This window comes from Chionomys nivalis, chromosome 19 (genome assembly GCF_950005125.1).
Source record: "Chionomys nivalis chromosome 19, mChiNiv1.1, whole genome shotgun sequence".
NCBI classification, from domain to species: Eukaryota; Metazoa; Chordata; class Mammalia; order Rodentia; family Cricetidae; genus Chionomys; species Chionomys nivalis.
Window position 1 is genome coordinate 12676547 of NC_080104.1, and position 19175 is coordinate 12695721.

At 51.9% G+C, this 19175-nt stretch overlaps 1 protein-coding gene across 1 annotated transcript; it reads right to left on the reverse strand.

Moving 5' to 3' along the window:
- Nucleotides 1–305: 305 nt before the first annotated feature.
- On the reverse strand, nt 306–14077 carry Aars2 (alanyl-tRNA synthetase 2, mitochondrial). The gene is made up of 22 exons (XM_057751917.1): nt 13846–14077; nt 13105–13296; nt 12414–12559; nt 11845–12012; nt 11238–11382; nt 6538–6683; nt 6262–6370; nt 5891–5929; nt 5702–5813; nt 5209–5342; nt 4732–4876; nt 4325–4497; nt 4094–4207; nt 3869–4009; nt 3463–3600; nt 3272–3381; nt 3044–3152; nt 2645–2767; nt 2338–2448; nt 1767–1850; nt 1543–1653; nt 306–1130 (listed from the first exon to the last, which is right to left on the reverse strand). Exons 1-22 carry the CDS (start codon nt 14071–14073, stop codon nt 966–968), a joined length of 2943 nt encoding a protein of 980 aa, XP_057607900.1. The 5' UTR covers nt 14074–14077; the 3' UTR covers nt 306–965.
- Between the last annotated feature and the right edge of the window lie 5098 nt (nt 14078–19175).

Here is a 19175-nt window from a genome sequence, read left to right on the forward strand (position 1 = left end):
TTGGGCCTCTGCAAGAGCAGTGAGCACTCTTTTATTTTGAGACAAGGTTTCTCTGTGCAACAGCCCTAGGTGTCCTGGAACTTGCTCTGTAGACCAGGCTGGCCTCAAAGTCACAGAGATCCATCTGCCTCTGCCTCCTGAGTGCTGGGATTAAAGGTGTGAGCCACCACTGCCCAGCTGCAGTGAGCACTCTTGGTGGCTGAGCAGGTCACTTTTTTTTTGTTTTTCAAGATAGGTTTCTCTAGTAGTCCTGGCTGTCCTGGAACTATGTAGGCCAGTCTGGCCTCAAACTCTGAGATCTGCTTGTCTCTGACTCCTGAGGCATTTGCCACCACTGTGTGACCAGGCCACTCTTTTTTTAAACGTCAGAATCTTACAGGACTACCAATCTTCTGTGAAATATTTTTTTTTAAATTTTTATTATTTTGTGCATTTGAGTGTTTTGCCTGCATGTATGTCTGTGTGCTACATGTATGCCTGGTGCCTGAGCCTCCATGTAGATTCTGGGAATTGAACCCAGGTCCTTTCCAGAATCAAGTGCTTTTTTCTGTTTGTTTTTTGTTTTTTTGAGACAGGGTTTCTCTGTGTGGCCCTGGCCATCCTGGAACTTAACTCTGGTTGGCCTGGAACACACATAGATCCGCCTGCTTCTGTGTGGGATTAAAGTGCTGGGATTAAAGGTCTGTGGTCCGCCTTGCTAGAACAAGTGCTCTTAACCACTGAGCCAACCCTCCAGCCTGGTGAAACACTTTTAATAGGCGCTCTCAGCTACAAGAGCCCAGATCTTCATATTGTTGGGGTTGCTGCTTCTCAGTTCGCATTGGTTTCCTTGAGTTTCCTGGTGTGAAGTGGCCCAGGTGCCCCTCTTCGGCTCAGGTACCTGGCCTCCAGCCTCAGGAAGGCCATGTGGCTCCGTGCCGGCTCCAGATGCTTGCCTCATTCCTTTGGGTCCTGGGTGGGCCTGGTCAGAGCTGGTTGAGTGCGTAATCTCGGGCTGTCCCAAGGGCAGCCTCCAGGTCAGCAGTGTGTCCAGTCCCCTGGGCGATCATGCGAGAGCCCCAAGCCTTGCCTCCCATGTGGCTGCACACGGCCAGAGCCCAGGCTTCTGCCGTGAAGGTGGGCGTGGCACCCTGGGGAGAGAATCAGGAGGGGAAGCCCTGTGGAGCAGTCCCCCCTGTCACTATCCATTCAGCAAACCCTTGGGACTGTAGTCGCCAGCAATGAGCACCCTCCCCCAGGCTGAGCACGGGGCAGGGGCACCTGGTGAGGCGGTAAGGAAAGGGCTGGACTGGGAATGTGTGCCGAAGTGATGAGTGCCGGGGACTTATTTGCTAGGAACTGAGGCCTAAGAGGCAGGTGACTAAGAAACCTCACAATGTCTTCTGGGAAGGGGGAGGGGGTGGCTTCAGGGACAAGGAGAGATCACTCTATTCCTGTCATAGGTTATAATCCCCTACCCTAGATCTCCTGCTTGGAAGGAATAAGAGGTGGAACCAGAGTGAGTTAGGGGCCATTTAGGGTGGGCCCTTGGGACCCCCTCACCTGGGCCACCTGGCAGGCACACAGGACACCGCCAGTGGGCTGGGGGCTGAGCAGCAGCACAGACATGCTGGGGGCCTTCTCACAGAGCTGCCGTACCACCTTTACCAGCACCTGCGTGAGGGGACAGAGCGATCTACCCTTCCCCAGATGCCCCGTCAGGCCCCAGACAGTCATCCTCCTGCCCTTACCCCGCCCCCCCCCCCAGGCCCTTCCAGGGTACTCACCGAGAGGGACTCAACAGAGACAGTGTCCACAATCAGAGGCCCCTCCGAGTGCCGTTTCAACAGCTCCTGGGATTTCTTTGCAGCCTGTGGGGCAGGAAAGGGGTCGGGCATGGATATCCCGCTTCCGAACCGAGACCTGTCTAGCAGCCCCTTCCTTCCCATGCTTTCTGTTAACAGAGGTGGCAGGGCCCTGCCTGGCTTGACCCGCTTTCCTGGGTTCCATCTGTGACCTTCTGCAATGGCCTCACCAGTTCTATTTTGTTATAGGACCTTTAAAAGTTGCTGAAGGAGAGAGGAGGAAGGCCAGATGGCACAGATGGCCTGGGAGGGGACTAGGAACCGACAGGCAAGGAGCAATTAGGCTAACTGGCATTCGAGTCGGGAGTCTGCCTATGGGAAGGGCTGGGGGAGAGCTACGGTCGGGTCGGGCAGAGGTGGGGATGGTTTGGTGATACGGTGCCCGGTAGCAGATCAAGTAGGAAGCTGCCCCTGACTCCTATCCCAGTTCTGGCAGCTTCTTGGATTAGTGTGGTGATGTCAGAGTAAAAGGCACGGCTGCCCCTTCTCTCACCTGGCCCTTCTCCAGTTTCCGGATGGCAGTGTTGGCACGGCGCTGTAGTGTCTTCAGTGTGGTCTGTAGCTCCTGCCGCTGCCACTGAGGCATCACAGCCGAGTCTATGACCTACGGCCAGAGCTGTGTGTCACCCTTGCCAGAGCTTCAGAGAGGACTGGCAGAGCCTGGGCAGACGCCATAACCACCCTGAAGACAAACATGGGCCAGCTGGAAGGCTGGAGAGGGACGGGAAGGATCCGGGAAAGTATGGGGAAGGAACAGGGTCGGCAGAAGGTAGGGAGTCCAGTGGTGAGGGTGGTCTGACCTCAGTGAGACGTCCTATGTCCTTAGATAGCCGATGAGCCTCTGGCAGGTCCTGGCTGCCCCGACTTAGCCGCTCCCTGGCTGCTTCCACTTCCTGAGACAGGCTCTGACCTACCTCTCGGGCCTATGGGAGGGTGCAAGAAAGTGAAGGCTCCCAGACTTAACCTCACCCGCTCCCAGAACAGGGTCTCGTATCTCACTGCAATCAGGGTCATGTTAGAAATGTTGACCAGTGGGGGCACCAGCCTTGCATGAGCAGTGGCTAGCATTGCTACAGCACAGCAGTGTGTGTATAGGGATGCTGGCTACAGCACTGGGCATGCCCGAGCCCGAGTGTCAGCTGTGTGTGTATCCCTCACTCCCCACAGGCAGAGGTCTCCAGGACTTCTAGCCCTCTAACCTGTTGGGCTTGTTCCCCAGTGATGGCCAGTAGGCGAGTGATACCCTTGACCAGCTGCCGATCCCCAATGATCACCAGGTCCCCCACAGCCCCGGTACGTAGCAGGTGCCTGTAAGGAAGGTGGAGAACGAGGTGATGATGGAGAGAAAGAAGGGAGAAGTCCGAGCCCAAAGCAAGGCAGGTGGTGACGACCCAGGGTCCCGGGACAGGGTGGGAAGAGTGACTCACGTCCCACAGCAGAGCTCCACCGAAGTCTGCAGTGCATGCTGGGAGGCTGGTGCCAGTGCATGGGCCACGGGAATGCCCACTGAAACCACCCGCACGGGGTCTGGGTACACCTGAGGTGAAGGCAGGACAAGGGCTCTTAGCTGCCTGTGAAGGGCAGGGGAAGCCTTCTGGGGTCACCCTCTACTGCTCACCTCATCTAGTGAGCGAAGGCCGGGGATATGGGCGGTGTGTGCCAGGGGTACCTCCTCCATATACACAGCCTTATCCTGCCCCACGGCCTCCTGCACGTAGCTCTCTACTGTCCGGAGCTGCTCTGTGGTCAGTGGGGCCTGGGGGTGGTGCAAGGGAACAAAGCAACAGGCGCAGGTTTGGTAACCGCTTCTGCCCATGAAAGGGGAAACGGTGTTCCCACTGGGAACAAGGACGGTGAGGAGTGGCCAGAGGTGACAGGTTGTGTCGGGAGTGGAGGGGACTGACTGAGGTGAGGCTCCACGGGACAGATGGTGGTGCTGACCCAGGCGCTTGGGCCAGTCCACTCACCTCCTGTCTATTCTGCAGCATGTCATTTCCCATAATGCCTCTCTGTGCCCAGCTTACCTGGGTAGTCACATCAAAGCGCAGCCGCTCAGGGTTGAGATGGGAGCCCCGCTGCTCGGTGGTGGGCCCGAGGGTCTGCCGAAGTGCCCAGCTCAGCAGGTGGGTGGCTGTGTGCTTCACCATGCATCCCATTCGCCAAGCCTGGAACACTTTTGTCACCCAGGGTTCTGGGTGAGGGTGGGAGTGGGGAGGGAGGGGGGGCGGCCGGGATGGGGGGGCTCTTACCTTATCCACATACAGCTGCACTTGGTCCCCCACCTGCAAGCACTCAGGAGCCATGGCCTCATGCAGGATGAAGCCCCCATAGGCCTGCGCCCGGGCCACAGGGAACAGTACATCCTGGGGAGAACAAGGCCAAGGTGTCACGGTGACTGCCTGCGGTCATCCCTCCACTTGGGTGCCCCCAGCCTTGCTTTTGCCGCCCACAGAAATCAGGCCGATATGCTGGATGCTCACCTGCTGCCCTGTACGAACAAGGTAGCCACGGTCTGAAGCCTGACCCCCTTGTTCGGCGTAGAAGTTGGTTCTGTCCAACAGGAGGCCACAGCGCTGGCCTGCCCCCACAGAGGTCACAGTTATCCCATCCTCTGAATACAGCTGTAGCACTTGGGCCTCACAGAGGCCAAATTCTGCCAGAGGCATGAGGATTATCAGTGTTAGGGCCTGGGGATGTGATGGGTTTGGAATCTGAGGGAAAGGCATTTGACTTTGGAGGGTGAACTAGGGAAGGCATTTCCAGATGAAAAGGCAGTGACCCCTGCTGGGGACTCTGGGGAATGCAGGAAGCTGGTGGGTACCACGTCTTTCCTTTCCAGTCAAGGTCAGGTAAGCTTGTGACTACCTGCCAGGGTCTAGGCTCTCACCATAATCCCCGTTTGGTCGCAGAGAGTAGTTATACTTAGGGCTGTCATCAGTTGGGGGTACCCCATGACGGCGCAGCTCCTCCAGTGCGTGGACATCAAGACACAGTCCTTCCTCCTGGACTGGCTCTGCCTGCTGGGCCCGGTGCTGCAGGACAAGTGTGTGTGTTTGTGTGTGCGCACGGGGGCCGGAAGCCTGAATTTGGGCACTTTGGGAGCAGGCCTCTTAGCCCACAACCACCCCTGGGGAGCCCCTCTAGGACACTGTGTTGGCCTCCTCTCTTCTGCTCTTGTTTGGTCCCTGGGACTGATGTTCCTCTCTATGGACTAAGTGGGGCTGAGGCTCTGCCACCCTCTCCCGTTGAGATGATAGGACAGACCCCACCTCAGCTTCCAATTCAATGCCTAACTGTCAATCTTGCCCCAGTTCAGGGCTGAGAGAGGGACGGCTGGGTCACCACAGGGTCTAGCAGTCTGTACCTGAGCCTCCTTCTGGGCTAGTTCCTCCAGTCCTGCCGCGTCCAGCTGCACCCCTTTCTCCTCCAGCATTAGCTCCACCAGATCCAGTGGGATCCCCAGGTTCCCAGCCAGTGACAATGACCAGGCTACCTCGGCTGAGGAAAGAGAGCAGAATGTTGAGGATGGGGGAGGAAGTGAGCACGCGGGCTCAGGCTTTCTCGGCCACACACAGTCTGCCAGTGCTCCCCACCCCCATACTAGGTCCTCTCAGGTGAGGAGCCACCTTCAAGCTTCAGGCTCCAAGGTCTGACAAAGGGAGCCTAACAGTTTAAGTATGAAGCTGACATAGGAGGCAAGGGATGGGAGGAGGACCTGGATGGACAGTTAGGAGAGGGGGAGGCAGGGCAGGGCTTCTGTCATGGTCAGGCCAAGAACCTGCGAGAAACTTCTAGGCCCCTGGCAGGCTGAAAGCTGCTGCCTTTGCATCTCTGCTTTAGCTAGGCTCCCAGCTCACCAGGGAACAAATCAGAAGGCCCCAAGCGCTTCACGGTGCGATCAATGATCCGCCGGCCTCGCTGCAGAGAGGCTAGGAAGGCTGCTTCATCCTCGGACACCAGGCTGGCTATCTGAACCAAGGCAGGGCAGAGTGGAGCTGTGTTTCCTTGGAAACAGGCAGCCCCTGCCTCCCCAAGCGAGTCAGTACCTGGACTGAGTTCTTCTGGAGTTCTGGGTAAGCAGTTCCCTAGGGTGGAGGAGAACGTGGAGGAGGTGAACAGCCCACCCTTCCTCCCTACCCCAGCATCAAGGGACACCTGCCCCGGAGGCTGAGATGCTCTGAGAACTGGAGAACTCAAACAGGGAAGTGGTTTCCCAGGGGGGCAGGCATACAAGTGGAAGGGAACCCTACGGTCAAAGGATTCTTCCAAGGTCTCTGCTTTTCGTGAGCAAGACCAGCCTTCTCAACCTCCTTGATGTGGTGCAGGACTGGGCAGTGAGGGTGGGGCATGTTGGGGCTCAGTGGTAGGCTCCCAAGGGCCAAGGAGGTATGCAGAAAGGAGGAAACTCTGCACTTACCAATGTCTCCACCACCACTGGCACCAGGCTGCCTAGAAAGCCAGGCGGGGCCCGCAAGACCTCTGTGGAGAAGCGCACAGCTCGGCGGAGTATCCGGCGAAGGACTAGCCTAGGGGGGGTTCACAGCCCAGGTATGAACTCCTAGCGTCATCCCAGCAGCAAAACGGGGAGTGGGTGCTTGCCCTATGCCTTCTGAGCGCTCAACTTCTCTTCACCTCCCCCTTCCCCTCCCTCCTAACCCTGCCACCCCTGCAGCACCTGCCCTTCCAGACTCACGGGGCACCTGACATCCCTGGGGAGACACCATCAGCAATGCAGACACTGAGCGTGCGGATGTGATCGGCCACGACTCGGTAGGCTGTGTCTATGCGTCCCTCATCGGCTGCCCCTACCCGGCCAGAGTAAGGGGGCACCCCACAGCCCTGAAAAGCAGGAAAACAGGCACAGCTGTTGCCTCTGCATGCATAGACAGGTGCCCGTCTCTGCCCTAAAACTGACCACATCAGAACAGAATCCAAGGATGGAGTCACGTGAGAATTCAGAGTGCCTATGAGAAAACTCCGGGAAAACAAGAGTCTTGTGACCTCAGTCTTCACAACACAGTTCTGTTCTTGGTGTGTGTTCTTGTGCTCCTCCCAGGTGTGGCAGACAGGAGCGAGTTCACTTCAGCTGTTTTTATTTATCTACCTCTGGAAAAACATGTTTTTGCCGTGTGTGGCTTGTCCTTGTGACTGTATTCGTTATACAGTGTGACTCTCCTTAACCCTCCTAGTATAAATTGTCTGATGTTCTGAATAAAGTTGGTTACTGCAGGAGGCTTTAGTTGGCCAGGTTCACGCCACCAAAGAGAGTGGTAACTACACCCTAATGGCATTCCCAACACTCGGGAGGCAGAGGCAGGTGGATCTCTGTTGAGTTTGAGGCCAGCCTGGTCTACAGAGCTACCTCCAGGACAGCCAGGACTATACAGAGAAAAACCCTATCTCAAAAAACCAAAACCAAAACCCCTAAAACCAAACAAACACAACAGCCTTCTGGAAAAGCCATGGTGGGCTAGGACTTGCTGGCCTGTGTGGGATGCATGCTGAGCTAAAAGGCCCACAGTGGCCATGGCCTGCTGAATTTCCACTGTGAGAGCGGAGGCATTCCTGAAGAACATGCCATCTGTGCTGGCTAGAATTATGTCCCCTTGACACAAGCTAGAGTCGTTTTTGGAAAAAGGAACCGCAACTGAGAAAATGCCCCACCACAGTGGCGAGGCTGTGCTGCATTTTCTTGGTTGATGACAGAAGTGGGGGGTTCAGCTCACTGTGGGTAAGGACCACTCCTGGGCTGGTGGTCCTGGGTCCTCTAAGAAAGCAGGCTGAACAAGCCACAGTGAGCGTGCAATACGTAGTGAGCCTCCGCAGCCTTGGCTTTGTTCCTGCCCTGGCTTAATTGATGTGACTGATTGGAAGAAGAATCACAATAAACCCTTCCCCCTCCAAGCTGCTTGCGCTCGGAGTTTATCACAGCAATGGAAACCCCAAGGCACCAATCATTGCTAAAACAGCCTCTTTAGAGGGCACTATCACCCTTGTCTGCTTTACTATTTATTTATTGGGAAGGGGTCTTACTACATATCACAGGGATCCGCCTGCACACGCCTGGCCTCAATGCTCGTTTTAAAGAAGAGGACAAAGGGTTTGCGGATGTGGTTCAGTTGGTAAAATATTTACCTAACATGCATGTAGCCCTGGCTCAACCCCCTAGCACCACATAAAACTGGGCATTGAGGCAGACTTCAGTAATCCCAGAACTTGGAAGAAAGGCAGGAGGGTCTCAAATTCAAAGCCATCCTCGGTGACCTGGCAAGTTCAAAGCCAGCTTAGGATACATGAGACTGTCTCTTTAAAAAGAGAGAATAGCCCAGTGGTGGTGATGGTGGTGTAGAGGCAGGTGGATCTCTGGGTTCAAGGTCAGTCTGGTCTATAAAGCTGAGTTCCAGGACACCCAGGGCTTCAAGAGAAACCTTGTCTCGAAATAATGAAAAAAAAAAAAAAAAACCACAAAGAAACAACTGAGTTCGAGACCAGCCTGGTCTACAAGAGCTAGTTCCAGGACAGGCTCCAAAGCTACAGAGAAACCCTGTCTCGAAAAACCAAAAAAGAATGAAAAAAAATCAACAAATAAAATTTTAAAAATTAAAAAATCAAAGTAGTTGGGCGGTGGTGGCCTACAGAACAAGCTCCAAAACAGGTTCCAAAGCTACACAGAGAAACCCTATCTTGAAAAACCAACCAACCAACCAAACCTAATCAATCAAACAAACAGATAAAGCTATGTGAGAACACTAGTCCTTAGGAGCAGACGTGAAATCTGGGCCAGGCTGGTGGGACTCCATGCTTGCCTCTCTGATCATCCTAGAGGTAGGTCAGGGGCCAGGGAGTGGCGTGGGGGAAGCTGATATACATGTACTTAAATGTGCCCAGGTGGGCCACTTAATCTGCATAGCTCCAAACATACTCCAGTGCAGGCTTGTGTTAGAGGTCCTGCCACCCACTATGCTGCTTAATCCACTCCCCCAACCCCACCCACTGATGGGTCTTCTCCTTTGACCTCTGTGCCATCTATCTGCCACCACCTAAGCTGCACCCCTCCCCTGGCTTTGGCCTGGATTGGTAGAGAAGCGGCTTTCTGGCTTTCACTGTCTTCTGGTCCCAGCTCATCCTCCACACAGCAACAGCACTGCAGATCCCGCGTCCCCTCCACCTGGGCTTTTCTGTGCATGTGCAGAATAAAAAGGTCTCTTTGGACTTCAGGACCCACAAGATGGGACCCTTGCTACAGTCTTTGCAGGAAACTATTTGTAAAAATGTCCTTTCCCTGAGCACAGGCCACTGCCATAGGACTCTAAAGTCGCTTCAATCAGCAGATAGCATCCATTTCCCCAACTCTGGTGTGGAGTGCGTACCTGTCATTCCAGCACTTAAGGAGGTAAAAGCAACGGAATCAGGAGTTCAAGGTCATCTCTGTCTACACAGCAAGTCTGAGGCCTAAGAGGTCCCAGCTCAAAAAGATAAAGAACACAAAGAAGGACCCTTCTACACTCTTCCCTCCTTCTTGGAACCCTGCTGGGATGAGAACAAGCCTGCGCTGAGCCAGCCTCTAGATGATAGCAGACACATGGCTTAGCCACCCTACTGCCCCAACTGACAGTCAACCAGCCCTTGAAGTAGAGCTGCCTTGTGGCCAACCACAGATGTCTAGATGAGCTCACGCGACACCAAAAGGATGACCCAGAAAAGGTGGCCTGGCCTGTGCCAATGCCCACAGACTCCTGGACGGGGTCGCATTGCCGCCTTATAGCACCAATGTACCCACAGCGAAAGCTCTCTGGTCCCACCCACATCGCACAGGATTCTACGGCAGCTACCTGGCTGTCTTCCTTGTCTTCCCAGAAGGCAGAAACTATTAAAAGGGCCTGGAAAGGGGAAGAAGGCCCCTAGCCAGGGATCTAGTTTGTATTTCCTGTAGGTTGAGAGTACAACTGATAAAACAGAAGCCACCGAGAAATAGTGCTTGGCTTCCTAAAACTTTTCAAACAAGGCTGTTAAAAGCCACACGCTAGGGGCTAGGGGCTGGAGAGGGGACTCAACAGCCAGGAGCATTGCAGCTTTTCCTGAGGACCCCAGTTTCGTTTCCAGCACTCACACTAGGTGGCTCACAACCACCTGTGACTCCAGTTCCTTGTATCTGATGCCCAGCCTTCTTCTTCTGGTTTCTGTAGGTACCTTCACACACTTCACACACACACACACACACACACACAAAACAAAAAACAAAGAACCACAACAAACTATGTTAATTTGGGGCCAGGATATATAAATATTTGTGGCAGTAAATCTTACTTTGTTAGCACATTTATCACATAAGTGTACACAAGGCACTTTAGAAAACCACCTTACAATTTCATCTGCTGAAGGAATTCTTGGAGAAAAATAAATAAACCAGTTCATATTTTTAAATTTGATTTTTTTTTTTTTTTTTTTTTTTTTTTGAGACAGGATTTCTCTGTAGCTTGGGAGCCTGTCCTGGAACTCTCTCTCTGTAGACCAGGGTGGTCTCAAACTCACAGAGATCCGCCTGCCTCTGCCTCCCAAGTGCTGGGATTAAAAGCGTGTGCCACCACCGCCCGGCAAATTTGATTAATCTTTAAACCTTGTTGCAAATGACATCCTTTCAGAAATATAACTTAGAAAACCACAGAGCCATAAATACAGCCATTATGAAGGCATCAAAACGCAGCTCTCTTAAGAAGCTTGCATGCATGTTTTGAGTGTATTTCTCCTCTATATCTCCATCTAAATACTTAAGCTCACTCTTTGCTTCACTCTGACCTCCTGTGATGCAGTCAAGGATCCTGCTTTATCTGGGTGGAGGTCCTAAGGGGGCGGTGCTGGATAGCGTCTCCTTGTCTTTGCTGACAATGCCGTATGCCAAGCATTTCCTGCCATGGTACCCACTGCCATCTGTCTGGAATAAGCTTTCTGTGCTGACTCTCTTTCAGGGTTTAGATCGAAGGTCATCTCCCTGGCAAGTTGTGGGCACACAAGTGGTCTAAGGGCCTCTGTAACACCTCCACCAGCGGCTATCTGCAACGCTTGTTGCCTGCCTAGGGTCTGTGAGCTACGATCTTGTTCTGATTTATTGTCTGCCACTCACTCATGCTTGAAGGTGATCTCCATTTCTACTTTGATCCTCTGTACCAAGCATAAAGGTTTGGATTAGTGGGCTAGTCAAAGCCATGCCCTTCTGCATAGCTTCTTTCTTACAGACACCTTAAAGAAAAAGGCAAAACCCTGCCAAAAGCCAACTATACACTCTGTGTCAAAGAAGGCAGACATGGTTCCTAAAGATGACAGCCAAGGTTGTGATCTGGGCCACAGCCCCCCTACACACACACAGCGACGGGGCTGAGGCAGAGGTGCGCTCACCTGGTGGATGGCACTAAGCAACGGTGAGAACAGGTCCGTGTCATAGGTGGAACGCTTGCCCTGCAGCACAGCCACCAGCCTTTCCAGGCCCATTCCCGTGTCCACGTGCCGCTGGGGCAGCGGGTGCAGGCTTCCATCTGCCTCTCTGGCCAGGGAAAAGGTGCAAGGTGAGGCCAGCTGGGTCTGACAGATATGAGGTTCTGCATCCGCTCAGGTTCAGCAGAAACCCGAGGACCCAGGGACTGAGGGTAGCAGGAACCTGCAGACAGTGCCCTAGTGCCCTCCCTACACAAATGAAGATGATGAAGGCCTTGGGTCCTATCCTTTCTCAAAAGGGTTAACTCCATCCTTACTCTTGCTTGGGCCCTTGTCTGGACCCAGGCTGACTACTAAGCCAGATTCATTGTCTTTAGAGAGGCATGTCAAAACATGTTAGAAGAAAATCTCAGTGATCATTAAATCCAACTCCACTATATGACAAGAGGCCAGAGAGCAGCAACCACCAGTTGAAATTGTCATGGACAAGGACTAGAATTAGGTCAGTTTCTATTTTAAAAAGAGCACGTGAGCTCAGCTAGGAACTAACGGTAGCTTCTGCGACCATTACCTGTTGTGCTGCATGAAGACCAGATTCCAAAGCTCCACCAGCTGAGGGGCTCCCACTCCCCCAGCCAGGTCATAGTGGATCTCAGTACAGGGTCCACAGGGCCCAGTGTCTCCCATCTCCCAGAAGTTCTCCTGGAGTCCAAAGGAAAGGACGCGGCTGGCAGGCACTCTGGGGAGAAAGCCAGAGAAGTGCTGGAGATGGGCATGCTTACAAATCAGCACCTTAAACTGTGCGATGGTGGCGCATGCCTTTAATCCCAGCACTCGGGAGGCAGAGGCAAGGGGCTCTCTGTAGTTCGAGGCCAGCATGGTCTACAAGAGCTAGTTCCAGGACAGGCTCTAAAACTACAGCGAAACCCTGTCTCGAAAAATCAAACAAACAAACAAACAAAAAAAGAAGTCAGCATCTCCACTGCTATGACAGCCTCTTACCCAAGTCCAGCTCAGCAAGAGGGGTCCCAGGGCTGAACCACAGCATGCTCACACACACTCAACTCAGGAATCTGTACTGATAGTCTGCTTTCCAGTCTTCCTATTGCCTGGGGCGGACAGACGAAGGGGTTAACTTACCCCAGTCTGAGCCAGATGTCTCTGGTCTCCAGGTCTGGCTCCAGCCCTGTCTTGGAGTCACCACCGAAGTAAGAGACCCATAACCTGTCCTCAGGGATCCCATAGACCTGAGTCAGCAGTTCCCAGGCCATGCTACACGCCTCTTCCTGCAGGGGAAACCAGGGTGGAGTCTCCGTGAGACTATTTGAGTTCAGGAACCCAAGACAAAAACATCCTCACTACCCACCCTATTTTCAGACCGAGACGTGGTCATTTCAGCCTTGAGTTCTTTCTGCCCAGAGAGTGTCTCTGCTCTTACAAAGTCCACCCACCTGACCTGGGGACTTTATGTCCAGTGACCATCCCAGCACTGCTGCCTTCTGTTCATGTAACTGTCACTCAGCCGTCAGGCAGGAGCCACAGTCCCTCTCTTCAATCAGGGAAGTGAGCTACACTCCTTCCTGTTGTAAGTCTCTATGTGCGCGTGTGCACGCATGTGTCAGGTGTGGGTATGTACACGTGACACTGAAAGGACAGCTATGGGTGACTGTACTCAGGTGCCTTCCACTTTTTGCTTCAAACAGGGTCATGCCTGTGGACTCCCAAGGATCCTTTTGTCTCCACCTCCCATTTGGAAGCTCCAGAACTATAGGCGCACACTACTGGCGTTCTGGGGGATCCACAAGCACTGCATAGCTCCCTGGAAACTCACCTTGAAATAGTCGCCCCCAAAAGCCCAGTTGCCAAGCATCTCAAAGAAGGTATGATGCGAGAGATCTCGGCCCACATCCTCTAGGTCATTATGGCGTCCTCCGGCCCTCACGCATTTCTGACTGTTAGCCACACGCCGGAAACCTGCCATCTCACTTCGTGGATCCACTGTGCCCAGGAAGATGGGCTTGAACTAGAAGCACATAAAAGTGGGGGAGGGGGGGTCCTCAGTAGAAGGTTAAAGGGGGGAGTGATGAAGATGGCTGTTCAAACTCAAGACTATTTGTGACTCCAAGGGGGCAATGCGGTCTTGGCCCGGGGCATCCCAGGAGCTCAGGCAGGCATCTCTGGTGTATGTGAAGCAGAGAAGAGGTAAATAAACCCAAGCCAAAGACCTCAACCTAGTAAAGGTGGCAAAATTTACAGATAAAAAGTGGTTGGCCACAGTCAAAGAACATAGCAAGCGTGCAATAAACACCTGCTTAACGGATGAGTTATATTTATTTAAATAGTCTTCCACTCGGAGCCTGACCCTCGCGGCTCCACATCTGCTGTCCAGGGATAATAAATTTAATTTCTCCCCACAAGTCTCTAAATTAATTTCCCAAGCCCTACCTAGGTCCCTAATCATTGCACCCAGTGCCTCTTCCACAGGCGCTCTGAGTTCCGCCCAATCCTGAAGCTCCTTTCTCAGGCAACCCCCCCCGAGCTCCGCCCCCGATCTGTGAGGCCCCGCCCCTACCTGGTTCATGCCGGCATTGACGAAAAGCAGGCTGTGGTCGCCGCGCGGCCTCACGGAAGCGGAGGGCACCAGCCGGTGGCCATGGCGATCCCGGAAGAAGCTCAGGAAGGCGTCCCTCACGGCCGCTCCGTGGAGTGGACGGGCCTCGGTTGAGAACTGCTGCCATGGGCATGACCTCCCGATGGCTCGCCGCAGCCTCCCGGCTGCAGCAGCCACCGACGCCGCCATCTTAGCTCCGGGCAACGGCTTCGCAGGGGCAAAGAGTGACGCGTGAAAGGAAGCCTAGTGTTGCCCACAGCGGCCCCTGGCGGGTGGAAGACTTAGGGGGCAAGCCTCAATTTCTGGTGGAAGTGATTCTGCAAGAAGGGCACCCCCTCACCCCATTCCACCACCCCCCCGCGAGCTGTACAACATATCGCTTTGCACATAGTAGTCTCTTAATTTTCCAGTATTAAACCGATATTCATAAAAAGATCATTATGTGGCTTTATTTTGAACGTTAGACAAGATTAACACAATGCCTCAGCTCCCACAGTCTATATATTCTGGTAGCAACAGTTGTTTGGTTATTGGTTTTGTTGGGTTGCAGCGAACAGGTGTGGGTGCAGTTCCGTGTGATTTGTGCTGTTCTAGGCCGGAGAGTGCCAAGGGATCACGGGTATTCAAGATTCAACTGGTCAATAGGTACAGAACCCTGCCTAAGTGCCAAGCACTGCTCTAGGACTGGCCATTTCTTCCTCTGCCCCGGGTTTTGGAGAGAGCTACTTTGTCCTTAGGGACTGAGGCAGGCGCTTTGGAGCAGAAGTCTGGTGGAGACAGAAGCCAAACTGCATCTGCTTCATTGTTAATTGCTTAATGACATTTGGTCTTTTAATTTGCTCGGGGATGAGAGAATTCAGGTCGCCAGGTGAAGGATACCTGTCCCTCAGGCCTAGTGTCCTTCACTTCCTTTCCAGGGCGACAGCAGTAACTGAGACACCCACAGGCCTTGTGGGGGAAGCTAGACAGCTCAGGACTTCTTGGGACCTTGGCCTTTTGTCTGGAGAGAGAAAGGAATTTTCCAAGGTTAAGACCCAACAGAGGAAACAGAACTGAGGTCATTGTGGTCAGGGAGATGGCCTTGGCCACCCAGGGGGCTCTTTTGGCCATCAGTCTTTCTGTGATTTGCGTTTTTTGAAGGACAGTTCCCTAGCTGGGAAAGCTTAGTCTATTTTGGACTTGAGTTTCTGTAGTGGTACTGAATTCTGGCAAGATCTACCCCATGCTCCTCTGTTTTTCTCCCTTTTTCGCGTAGGTTAAAGGTATTGTTTTGGTTTCCCCCAGTGTTTTTGGAACAGGTGGGGATTTCTGAGATTGGTGACCTTGAAAAAGACCGAGATTCCTTCCAGGAGACTGGTTTTCCGGAATGAGTAGCTCCTCAGGCTGGTTCTGATTTACCCACACTCACTGTAGGAGGGAATCTGTAGAATTTTAGAATTATCTTTTTTTTTTTTTTTTTTTTTTTTTTTTTTTTTTTTGAGCAGGCATAATGGCTTGTACCTTTAATCCCAGCACTGGAGAGGCATAGGCAGGTGGATCTCTGTGAGTTCAAGACCAGCCTAGTCTACATACAGAGTTCCAGGCTATTCAATGACCTACACAGAGAGACCAGATCCTGTCTCACATTTAAAAAAAATAGCTTTATTGGTGAATGAAAAAAAGAAAAACAAAAGGAAGACCTAGATATGGTGGAGGAAAAAGTTTATTATAGACATGAGGGAGAGCATAGTCAGAGGCAGGGACATCTGGGAGAGTCCAGAGAGAGCGGGACCCTGTACCTGGCCATGTGAGGAGAGGGGGAGGGGAGAGAGGAGCCCAGGGGACCAGGAGACCATGAGGCCCAGAGAGTAAAGAGTAGACAAAAAGGACCAGATAACCAAAATGGCTGGGTTATATAAGAAAGGGGAAGCGGGGGGGGGGGGGGGGGGGGACGGGACACAGCCCAATCCCTGGGCTGAGAAGCTTAAGATACCTGGTGGGATATACAGGTAGGGACAGGGTCAACTTTGATATGTTAAATAGACACCTCAGTTAGATATTTGTCCCAGGTTTGAGACCTAATAATTGGGCCTTACCTAGCATCTAATGAAGCCCTGGGTTCCCCCACCAGCACTATATAAACTGGACACTGGGAGGCACACCTGTAATTCCCGCACTCCAGAGGTAGATGCAGGAGGATGGGATGTTCAGAGTCATCCTTGGTTACACAGACAGTGTGAGGCCAACCTGGGAGAAATATCCTGTCTCAACAAGTAAAGAAAAAATAATCCCCCTCCTCCCCAAGACAGTTTCTAGCTGTTTTGGAACTCTCTCTGTAGACCAGGCTGACCTCGAACTCACAGAGATCTGGCTGCCTCTGCCTCCTGAGTGCTAGGATTAAAGGTGTGCGCCACCACTGCCTGGCAAAAAATAATTTTACTGAAATAGAATTTAGGACTAGAATAGCAGCTCGTTGGGCAAACTACTTGCTATGCGAATGTGAAGGCTTAGGTTCAGATCCTCAGAATCCATGTAAAGCCAGGCACCTGGTGCGCACATCTCGTCAGTGCTCCTACATTGAGGTGGGAGGCAGACACAGCTTCCCAGAAGCTCCTGGGCTCAGCAGAGTTACCCTGCCTCAGAGGCAGCAGACAAGGCGCAACACCCTAGGTTATCCTCACACCTACACACTTGTGGATGTACGGATGTACGTGTACATCCATCACACACCCAAGAAAATTTACATACACATACGATTCACCCACGGAGTGAACAAAACTTTTAGCATTTTCACCGCCATTGCCTTGGAAACCAACCTTGCATTCTTTGACCATTGCCCATCAAGGTCAATGTTTGGTCAAGGTCAAGGACCATTGCCCATCAAGGTCCTTTGTTCCTTCTGAGCCCCAGGTAACCATTAATCAATTTTTATTTTTATATAAATTTGTCTACTGTGAACATTTCTATCTATAGCTTCATTTATTTGTGGCCTTTTCTGGATGGCTTCTTTTTTTTTTTAAAGTGATTATTTTAAAAATTATTTATGCGTTCACACAAGTGTGTGTGTGTGTGTGTGTGTGTGTGTGTATGCAAGTGAATGCAGGTGCCTGTAGAGGTGTTGAATTTCCTTGGAGCTGGAGGAGTTACAGACTGTAGTGAGTCACCTGATGTAGATTCTGGGAACTGAATTCTGGTCTTCTGGAAGATGTCACTGTAAAGACTAAAGTTAACTCGTAAGTTCCACTTACTCACAAGGTCTGATAACTTCAGGGAACACTGAGGACTGTTATTCTTGTAAGAAAACAATTCACGTGATCTCACAAGGTTGGAGCTGGGCAGTGGTGGCGGCACGCCCTTAATCCCAACACTCAGGAGGCAGAGGCAGGCGAATCTCTGTGAATTCGAGGCCAGCCTGGTCTACAGGAGCTAGTTCCAGGACAGGAACCAAAGCTACAGAGAAACCCTGGCTCAAAAAAACAAAACAAAACAACAACAAACCCAAAAACAATGAACAAGGTTGGTTGCCCCAGCTGCACAGGCTGTTTGATCACACATAGGCACAAACGGAGGCATAAACAGAGGCAGGTCGGTAGGAGGTACGTGTAGGAGGGACATGGGCAGGAAGTATGTCAGGATGTGTGCTTGCCCCCACCTCCCATTGGTTGAAGGCAGAAAGTACCATAGCCTTGTGGGTTTGGGCTTTTATAGGCTCTTGACTGCCCTAATTCAGCATCATTTCTCTGGGGATCTCAGGTGTGGACCCAGTCAGTGTCCCCGTTCCTGGCCAGCATTTAATAAAGTCTGCTTTCATTGTATAATTCTGGAACTGGTCTTTGTCCCCGCAATTCTCAGGTTTAACACACACTCCTAGCTGCTGAGCTATTCTCCCAGCCCTCGCCACTGGCCTCTTTCATTTAATGTTTTGAGGATTCATTAATGGGGAGCATGTATCATGGATCTTAGAAATGCATTTTTTATTGTTTCTATTTGAAGTAGGGTCTCCCCTCTTACTATTTTACCCTCGCTGTTAAAAGGTGATCATTCTCTTTTATTTGAATGTGGAGTTCTATGTGGTATTTCCTGGTGAAGCAAAGAAGTTGTCTAGGGCTGGCAATGCAGTTGTTTAGATTTGCCACTGTCACCTGATGAGGAAGTTAAACCGAAGGTCTGTACCTTCCCAAGATAGCTGGAGGTGGAGAGAGCTTGTTAGGCTGGGAAGTTCCCGACCTGGGAATGTCTCTCGGGAGAACCACTCCACTGTCTTAATATTATTTAGAGGAACTTCACTTTGTGGTTCAAAATGAAAATGTAGACTGTTCTGGTCATTCCCCAGCCGGAGCTTCATGAACACCACACTGGGTACTGCCTACATAGTTGGTTAAAAAAACGTGGGGCTTTTTCTTCTCAAGGGACTTCTCTTGTGTTGCCACCTGACCTACTTATCTTGGAAGATTCAAAGCATACGTCTGTCCCTCTTTGATACCTGTCCTTTCTGTTTCACTTGTTTAAAAGAAGTGACACCCTTGGCCTGGTGATGGAACATGTCCTTTCTGATTTCCCCTTTGCTCTGAGAGCAGGAATTCAAGGTCTGTCCTGCACTGATGGACAGAGCCAGAAGAGGGACTTTTCACCCTTAGAGCACAGTGAACCAGCTCTGAGAACTTCCTCTTAGAAAGGCCTGAGCATTGAAAGCTCAGTCTCCAAGAGGCCTCTAGTGATGTATTTATTATGGAGTTGTCTCCTCTTGGGTGTGAAATGAGTCTCCTAGCCTATGGCTAAAGGTGAAGATGCTGGAGGCTGAAGCTTTATCTCGGTAGGTAAAGTCCTTGGCACGTGAGGACCTGGGTTTGGTCCCCAACCCCTCATAAAGATCAGGGCATGGTGGCAAGTGTCTGTAATCCCCATTCTGGGAAGGTGGGCAGGAAGCTCCCTGGGTGGGCTAGCCAGTTAGACTAGCCTATTTGGGTGATCTCTAGGTCCTAGAGTCTCAAAAAAAGTATTTCCTGAAAAATAACACCCAAGGTTGACCTCTGGCTTCCAGTCAGGGGCACATACGTGTACAGAGGCACACACACAGACATCCCCTACACACACTGATCCCTACAAAAGTGCAGACACTGACTGGGTGGGTCTGGGATGGGTTCCAGAGGGAAGAGAAGTCATTGTTGTCTGGTTATAGCAGGATCTTCCTTTCTTTTTTCTTTGATAGATGTCTATCATCTGTCTATTTTATCGATCATCTTTCTGTCTGTCATCTATTCTGGTTTTCTTTTTGTTTGTTTTTTTGTTCATTTGTGACACTGTTTCTCTGT